The 8,680-nt window shown below is 49.9% G+C and overlaps 1 protein-coding gene across 1 annotated transcript in view; it reads right to left on the reverse strand.

Annotated features, from left to right (window-relative positions):
• The window catches only part of CSK (c-src tyrosine kinase), a 42,816-nt gene that overhangs the window by 15,220 nt on the left and 18,916 nt on the right, over positions 1-8,680 (reverse strand). The window contains exons 5-7 of the mRNA XM_015425990.1: positions 5,797-5,890; positions 4,890-4,955; positions 1,161-1,260 (exon numbers count right to left, since the gene is read on the reverse strand). Of these exons, the coding sequence (XP_015281476.1) occupies positions 1,161-1,260; positions 4,890-4,955; positions 5,797-5,890 (260 nt within the window). The remainder of the gene's footprint in view (positions 1-1,160; positions 1,261-4,889; positions 4,956-5,796; positions 5,891-8,680) is intronic.

Below are 8,680 nucleotides of genomic sequence, written 5' to 3' on the forward strand. Positions count from 1 at the left end.
GGCAGCGGCGAAGCCGGACCTCCCCTCCGCTCCCCGCCCGCCTGCCTGTCTGCCTCCCTCCGAGGCGGCGGCGGCGAGGTCGGCTACAGAGCGTTCTGTGCGCAGGCGCACAGAGCGCTCTTTCATTTTCGGGGGGATTTAAACATCCCCCCCGATATTTTTTTTTAGTTTTTACATTTTTGTGCACCCCTGGGGACTGCCCCAAGAGTGCACAAACCTCCCCCAGCCCCCCAGCTGCCCCCGGAGCGCTGATTTAGCGATCCGCACTCCGGGGGCAAGTTGGGAATTAGATATATAGATGGATAAATACAATGTAAAGGTGAAAATATGGAAAATACATTTATAAAAAAAACAAAAAAAAATTATGCCCTTGGGCCAGTCGCGCACTTTCAGCCTATCCCGACCTTCACAGAGCAGTTGGGAAGATAAAATGGAGTAGAGGAGATGGATATAATCCACTTTGGGTCCCCACGGGGGAAAAAGGCGGGGGGGAAATGAAGTAAATCACGTTGGCAGAGACATTATGGCCTCCCGCAAGGAACTCTAGGTAAGTTGATGGGACCTGGGTTTTGGCCACTGTGCGGCGCAGAGTGTTGGGCTGGATGGGCCACTGGCCTGATCCAACATGGCTCCTCTTACGTTCTGAAGTTCTGCAAGGAGGTCCCAGGATTTCTGTCAGAGAACTTTCAGCCACAAGGCCACATTATTGAGCTGTCTTTGAGAGGAATCCAGAGCAGGCCACCTAGGGTTCCCAAGTACTTACCGCGATCCGGTGGGGGAAACATGCTCCCCGGCCGGACTAGTCCTCCCTGTAACACAGCATGCTGTCGCCAGGAAGTGACGCTGGACGGCGCTCTGGCAATGGGGCTGAAAACTCGATGGTACCATCGAGTTTCCAGCCCCAGTGCCAGAGCGTCACCCGGCATCACTTCCTGGCGACGGCATGGTACGGCGCGTCTGTTGTCCCCGCGGGAATGATCCTGCGAGGACGTCTGTGTCCCCCGCCGAATCACGGTAAGTACTTGGGAAGCCTGAGGCCACCCAAGTGAAAACCCTGTTTGAATGTCTACTACGGACACATCTTTGCTTCCCTGACACCTTCCCCATATCGCACCTTCCTCATAACACACCGCTTTACTCCCAATCGGCCCGGCACTTACGTCATTACTGAAGCTTCTGCTAGGAAGGCCTGAGCCGTCGCGTCGTTTTTAATGCACTTCACGGCCACCTTGTTCCCGTGATAATCGCCGAGCATCACATCTGCAAAGAAGGGCCACAGAACAATTGACTTTGATGGAGCCATTGCGGTGGTGGGGTTAGAGCGTCCGACTAGGAACTGGAAGACTCAGGTTTGAGTCCATCAGTGGCTATTGGCCACAATGTCTAGATAGGAACTCTCAGTCTGGGGCAAGGGATGCTCTGTGTTCTTGGTGCTTGTGGGGGGGGGCAACAGTGGGGGGGCTTCTAGTGTCCTGGGCCACTGGTGGACCTCCTGATGGGACCTGGCGTTTTCGGCCACTGTGTGACACAGTGTTGGACTGGATGGGTCAACATGGGCCAACATTGGCTTCTCTTGTGTTCTTAAGAGCAGAGGTCCATCAGTAGCTATTAGCCACAAGGTATAGGTAGGAACTCTCAGTCTGGGGCAAGGGATGCTCTGTATTCTTGGTGCTTGTGGGGGGGGCAACAGTGGGGGGGCTTCTAGTGTCCTGGCCCCACTGATGGCCCCTGGTATTTTCGGCCACTGTGTGACAGAGTGTTGGACTGGATGGGACATTGACCTGATCCAACATTGGCTTCTCTTATGTTCTTAAGAGCAGAAGTCCATCAGTGGCTATTAGCCACAAGGTATAGATAGGAACTCTCAGTCTGGGGCAAGGGATGCTCTGTATTCTTGGTGCCTGGGGGGGGGGAGGAACAGTGGGAGGGCTTCTTGTGTCCTGGCCCCACTGGTGGACCTCCTGATGGCACCTGGTGTTTTTGGCCACTGTGTGCCACAGAGTGTTGGACTGGATGGGCCATTGGCCTGATCCAGAACCTAAAAAGGTTAGTCAAGGATAGAAGAGGGCCAACTCTAAAAATCATACAAAAATATACATATATTTATTACACACAAATTAAAATAACAAAGACTGCTTTTAACTTAAGGAACCTTCATTGGGAACAGTTGGCTGTACAATCTTAGAAGAATATATAGTAGACCAGAGAGAAGGGCTACTGGACATGTGATTACACTGGAGGCTTCATTTGTATTTTTGTATTTCTCTTCCTTGCCCAGTGGTTATACTTTGGAACAATTGATCTCTGGTCTTTATTGCATATTTTGGATATGTATGATTGCCTATATTTTTATATATCAGCCTATATGTTCTATATGTATTAGACCTCTGAGGAAGGCCTGTAAAGGCCGAAACGCGTTACGTCTACTTCATTAGCCCTTGTATGTTAGTATATATATATTTGTTTGTGAGGTATGAATGGGCCCTTCTTTGTTATTTTAATTTGTGTGTAATAAATATATGTATATTTTTGTATGATTTTTAGAGTTGGCCCTCTTCTATCCTTGACTAACCTTTTTAGGTTCTGAATTCTAAGTTCTAGGTTCAGGTTTTTTTCCCTTTTCCCTTTCTGTCCCCATTGGCCTGATCCAACATTGGCTTCTCTTATGTTCTTAAGAACAGAGGTCCATCAGTGGCTATTAGCCACAAGGTATAGGTAGGAACTCTCAGTGTGGGGCAAGGGATGCTCTGTATTCTTGGTGCTTGGGGGGGGGGGCAACAGTGGGAGGGCTTCTAGTGTCCCAGACCCACTGCTGGACCTCCTGATGGCACCTGGTATTTCTGGCCACTGTGTGACACAGAGTGTTGGACTGGATAGGCCACTGGCCTGACCCAACATTGGCTTCTCTTATGCTTTTATGTTCCCCACTGTGTTCTCCAGCTGGTCGCATGGCCTTGGGCCAGTTACCCACAGCCCATCAGGGTCTTTGGGGAGGATAAAATGGGAGGAAGGAAGAACCAGCCCCGAGCTTCTTGCGGAGAAATAAAAATGTCCAGTGTGCTGGTCAAGACGCACACAGACGTCTCCCCTGCTCGTTCTGGAACGCCAGGGTGTGTCACAACCAAGGGAGGACGTCGGATGGTTTGTGCAGTCCAGAACAGTTTCCAGCCAGTTGCTTCGGTCTATTGGGGGTTTTACTGTCATTCAGGGTCAGGGCGCATGTCTGTGCAGGCGGTGGTTGCAAAATACTTGGTAAATGCCAGTACAAGTCACATCAGTCGCCTCAGGCTGTGTCTGTGTCTGTCTCCAGACCTGAGCAAAGCCTTCCCCCCGCCTCCCCCAATCCTTCCACCTGGCCGGGACCCTGTGGCTCATTGGCAGAGCCTCTGCTTGGTGTGCAGAAGGTCCCAGGTTCAACTCCTGGTGTCACCAGTTTAAAAAACAACAACAGGTAACATAGAAACCTAGAGCTGGAAGGAAACCTCAGGGGTCATCTAGTCCAACTCCCAGCACAATGCAGGAAATTCACAACCACTTTCTCCCCACCCACCCCCTGCTCCCCTGGTGACCCCTGCTCTATGCCCAGAGGAAGGCAAAAAACCTCCATGATCCCTGGGTCAATGTGTCCTGGAGGAAAACTCCTCCCTGACCCCAACGTGGCGACCAACATTACCCTGGGTGTATACGGAAAGACCATGAGGACTGAGCACCAACCAATCCCTTACGATCTGCCTAAATTCACAGAATCCGCATTGCTGTCATGTGGCCATCTAGTCTCTGCTTCAAAATCTCCAGTTTGGTGTAGTGGTTAAGTGCCAGTTTGGTGTAGTGGTTAAGTGTATGGACTCTAATCTGGGAGAACCGGGTTTGATTCCCCACTCCTCCACTTGCACCTGCCTGGATGACCTTGGGCAAGCCGTAGTTCTGATAAGAGCCGTTCTTGAAAAAGGGCAGTTTCTGTCAAGAGCTCTCTCAGCCCCACCTCCCTCACAGGGTGTCTGTTGTGAGGAGGGGAAGGGAAAGGAGTTTGTAAGCCGCCCTGAGACACCTTTGGGGAGTGAAGGGCAGGGTATAAATCCAATCTCTTCTTCTTCTTCTTCAAAGGAGGAGAGCCCACCACCTCCTGAGGGAGCCTGCTCCACTGAGGAACTGCTCTAACTGCCAGGAAGTCCCTCCTAATGTTTAGCTAAAAAACCTCTTTGGATTTAAGTCCAACCCATTGCTTCTGATGGGAAAGACCTCCACCTGAGACCCTGGAGAGCCGCTGCCAGTCTGAGTGGGCAAAACTGACCAGGGTCTGACTCAGTATAATGCTGCTTCATGTCCTCCCCCCTCCAAAATCACAGACCCCCTCATCCTAGCCATTTCATTCCACTTACTGGAAAACCAGAGCGCCCCCTTTCCCAGCCCCCCAGGGCCCTGGGGTTTTATCTGCCCCCTAAAGTCCATTTTGTTCCACTCTCATGGATTCCTTATCAGTTCCTTTGGTTTATGCCATCCCACCGCCAACGCCGTCGTTTAACTGAGAATGATTATCAAATTATGTTTCCCGCTTATCAAATTGGGGGGGGAGATAATTTCCTTCTACTTTGCACCAGTTGTGCGTTATTTCTTTATTTCCCTCTCTGGGTTCATGTCGCTTTCCCTGATCCAGTAATTATCGCTTATCTCCATCTAAAGTCCGTTTTTATGTTTTCCTTCGCCATCTGGACGCATTCGCAAAACGACAAGCCGGTTGCTCAGTTTCAGGAAGGAATAGTCATTTCGGCCTCTCTCTAAATTTATTCTCCTCTCCCTAGCTCCCCCATACCGCCCTCTTGCAGGCCTCTGAATTCTACCCTTCCCGCTCAAAGGCAAGAGAGGTACATCCAACCACGAGACCAACTTACCTCCAAATTCTCCTTTGCCGATGGCCTGCAGCAATTTCAAGTCCTTCATGTTGAGGGCCCATCCGCCTGGAAAAGGAAGGAGGGACACACGAGGGCAATGGATGAAAAGGCCAATCTGTGCTCGCGAGTGCGAGCACACCCCCAAATATGAGCACACCCCCAATTCCTCATGCAGCACTTACTGGACGAATGCAAGCACACCGCGGAACAGGGGCACACCCCCAAAATATGAGCACACTGCCAATTCCTCATGTTGTATTTGCTGGGCGAGTGCGAACACGCCACAAATATGCTGAGCACACTTCGAAATATGAGCACACACCAACAATTTCTCATGCAGGACTTACTGGGAGAATGCAAGCATATCTCAAAATGCGAGCACACCACCAATTCCTCACGCGGCACTTACTGGGTGAGTGTGAACACACCTCAAAATACGAGCATACCACCAGTTCCTCGTGCAGCACTTACTGGGAGAATGCAAGCATACCTCAAAACACAAGCACATTCCAAAATACGAGCATACCACCAATTCCAAAATACGAGCGTACCACCAATTCCAAAATACGAGCATACCACCAATCCCTCATACAGCACTTCCTGGGCAAGTGTGAACACACCTCGAAATATAAGCATACCACCAGTTCCTTGAGAAGCACTTACTGGGAGAATGCATGCATACCTCAAAACACCAGCACACTCCAAAATACGAGCACACCACCAATTCCTCATGCAGCACTTACTGGGTTAGTGTGAGCACACCACAAATATGATGAGAGCACACTCCGAAATACAAGCACACCACCAATTCCTGACGCAGCACTTACTAGGCGAGTGTGAGCACACCTCAAAATACGAGCATACCCCCAAATACAACCACACCGCCACTGCCACGTGCAGTACTTACTGCGCGAGAACTCGTCTTGGGCGGCCACCGTGCCCTCCATGACTTTGGGCTTGATGAGGCGTGTGCACAGTCCGTCAGCGTCCGACGTGTAGTGCTGCCGAGAAAGAGGGGAGATGAGTGTTCGGGAATTAAACATTTTAAGTAATAATCATTAATTAAATACTAATTATTGTATGGCATTGTGTGTAGTATAGCCAGGAGATCCTAAGACTGTCTGGCAGCCAGAAGTTCTAGCTCTTTAGCGTTACGCACCACTAGGTGGCAAGTCAGACTTGTTTTTGAGGCGAGAGACGTTTCAGAGGTGGTTTGCCATGGCCTGCCTCTGCGTCATGGCCCTGGTATTCCTTGGAGGTCGCCCTTCCAAGTACTAGCCACGGCCGACCCTGCTTAACTTCCGAAATCTGACGAGATCCAGCTAGCCTGCTGGAAATTCGGGAGACAGTGAGGCACAGTGGTTGGACCAGGAGAGGGAGGCCTGGGTTCGAAGCCTTGCCCTGGCAGGAAGGTTCCTGGGTGACCAGGGGCCAATCACCATTTATTAGCCTAACCTACCACACAGGGGTTGTTGTGAGGATAAACTAGAGGGATCCACCCACTACACATGAGGTTCCTTTGGAGAGAAGAATAAATCGAATGGTATTTTGTTTATTATTATTTAAAGCATATTCAGCTTTCCTGCCTTCCAGCATTCCAAGCAGTTAGGATAAGATGGACCCTTCCCCGCAGGCATATAAGTCACACTGGGCTGAATCCCCCGGATTTGCAGCGGTGGCGCTTCCCTGATGCACAAGGGGCCTCTCCCTCGATGCAAGAAACTACAGCACATGCACCTCAGTTTTTGTCTCCTATCTGACCCCAACACCTCTCCTTTCTCCCAGCTCAGAAGAAGTCTACAAACGTGAACTCATCAGTCAGCCCTGCCTGTGTACCTCTTCTCATCCTGCGGCGCATTCATCGTCTGCAATAAGACTTCACACTATTCCCGGTTTGCAAAAGTCTGGTCGCCTGGAGGCAGCCGGGGATCGCCCTAGGCGACCAGCTACTGGCAAGGCTGCTCAGCTCTCTCTTTTCTCTTTCATGTGCAAGAACGCTTCTTCAGATACAGTGAACCAGAACTTCCTCAGCCATTACATATAGGAAGAGAGAGGGTGGGGAGGGGTCAGTTGCCAGGAGGAACCAATTTGGTGTAGTGGTTAAGTGCGCGGACTCTAATCTGGGAGAACCGGGTTTGATTCCCCACTCCTCCACTTGCACCTGGCTGGATGACCTTGGGCAAGCCATAACTCTGGCACAGCTGTTCTTGAAAAAGAGCAGTTTCTGTTAGAGTTCTCTCAGCCCCACCTACCTCACAGGGGTGTCTGTTGTGGGGAGGGGAAGGGAAAGGAGTTTGTAAGCCGCTCTGAGACACCTTTGGGTAGTGAAGGGCGGGGTATAAATCCAATCTCTTCTCTTCTTCTTCTCTTGTCCTTCCTGCACCAGCATCTCTCTCACCCCACACAAGGGAGGAGATGGGAGTGTAGGAAACTCTGGGGAAGGAAGGATGTTGGCGCCAACAGTGTATATTCAGATTTCTTTTTTTTTTAAAATAAATTTATTTTCCTTTCACATCAAAATCATACATAAGTCAACTATTAAGTTATACATAACTTCCAAATAAAAGTCCATCTGTTACTTTCAATCTATTAATTTTATACTAGCGTTTACTAATTATTATTCTATCTTCTTGTGTTTTAGCCAATCGTAGACTATCTTCCATCTATTCCAGAAGATATCCTCTGGTTTATTGTTCAATGCTAAACTCAGCTTGTCCATTTCCGCTATATCCAGAATCTTGTGTTTAAGTTCTTTTATAGATGGAATGGCTTTCGACTTCCAACGTCTAGCCATCAGAATTCTTGCTGCTGTTAAGGTGTATACTATTATATGTTTGTGGTCTTTTATATTGTCCGGAATCATATTAAGTAGATATGTTTCAGGCATTAGAGGGATATTAATTTTAAATTTCTCTAAAAAGATCTTGTGTATTTTTTCCCCAAAATGCTTGTAACTTATCACACCTCCACCATATGTGAAGGTAAGATCCCACATTACATCCACATCTCCAACATATGCTAGAAGCATTTGGCAAGCATTTGGCCATTGTTTTCGGCGTCCAATGCCATTTCGGCGTCCAATGTATATTCAGATTTCTCACGGGATTGGAGGGACGGGGAAATTAAAACATTGGCGGGTCCATCGGAGGCAAGGCAAGAAGCAGACAGGCATGCCCTTCACGGGGCCCAGATCCAGAGATCTGTCTTTTTACAGGGGACTGATCCAACCTAGTGGATCGCACACACACAGACGCACACGATGCCACCTTCTACTGAGTCTGATCCTTGGTCCATCAAGGCCAGGGTTGTCTTTCTCTGACTGGCAGCCGCTCTCCAGGGTCTACAGCAAAGGTCTTTCCCATCACCTACACCCTGAACGAGAGATGCCGTGGATTGAACCCGGGACCTTCTGCGTGCCAAGCAGAGTCTCTCCGACTGAAACACAGCCCTTCCCCCGAATGAGCTCTCCAGGGTCTCAGGCAGAGGTCTTTCCCTTCACCTCCTACTCGGTCCTTTCAACTGGCGATGCCGGGGACTGAACCGGAGACCTTCTGCACGCAAAGCAGACACTCTACCAGTGAGCCACGGCTCCCCCCTTGAATGTTGTTAACACAGGAAGCTGCCTTATACTGAGTCAGACCGTCCAGCCGTCAAGGTCAGTATTGTCTACTCTGACTGGAAGCAGCTCCCCGGGATCTCAGGCGGAGGTCTTCCCCATCCCCGACTGCCTGGCCCTTTTAACTGGAGATGCCGGGGATCGAACCCAGGACCTTCTGCATGCCGAGCAGACG

This window comes from Gekko japonicus, unplaced genomic scaffold, assembly GCF_001447785.1.
Source record: "Gekko japonicus isolate JY-2015 unplaced genomic scaffold, Gekko_japonicus_V1.1 scaffold4045, whole genome shotgun sequence".
NCBI classification, from domain to species: Eukaryota; Metazoa; Chordata; class Lepidosauria; order Squamata; family Gekkonidae; genus Gekko; species Gekko japonicus.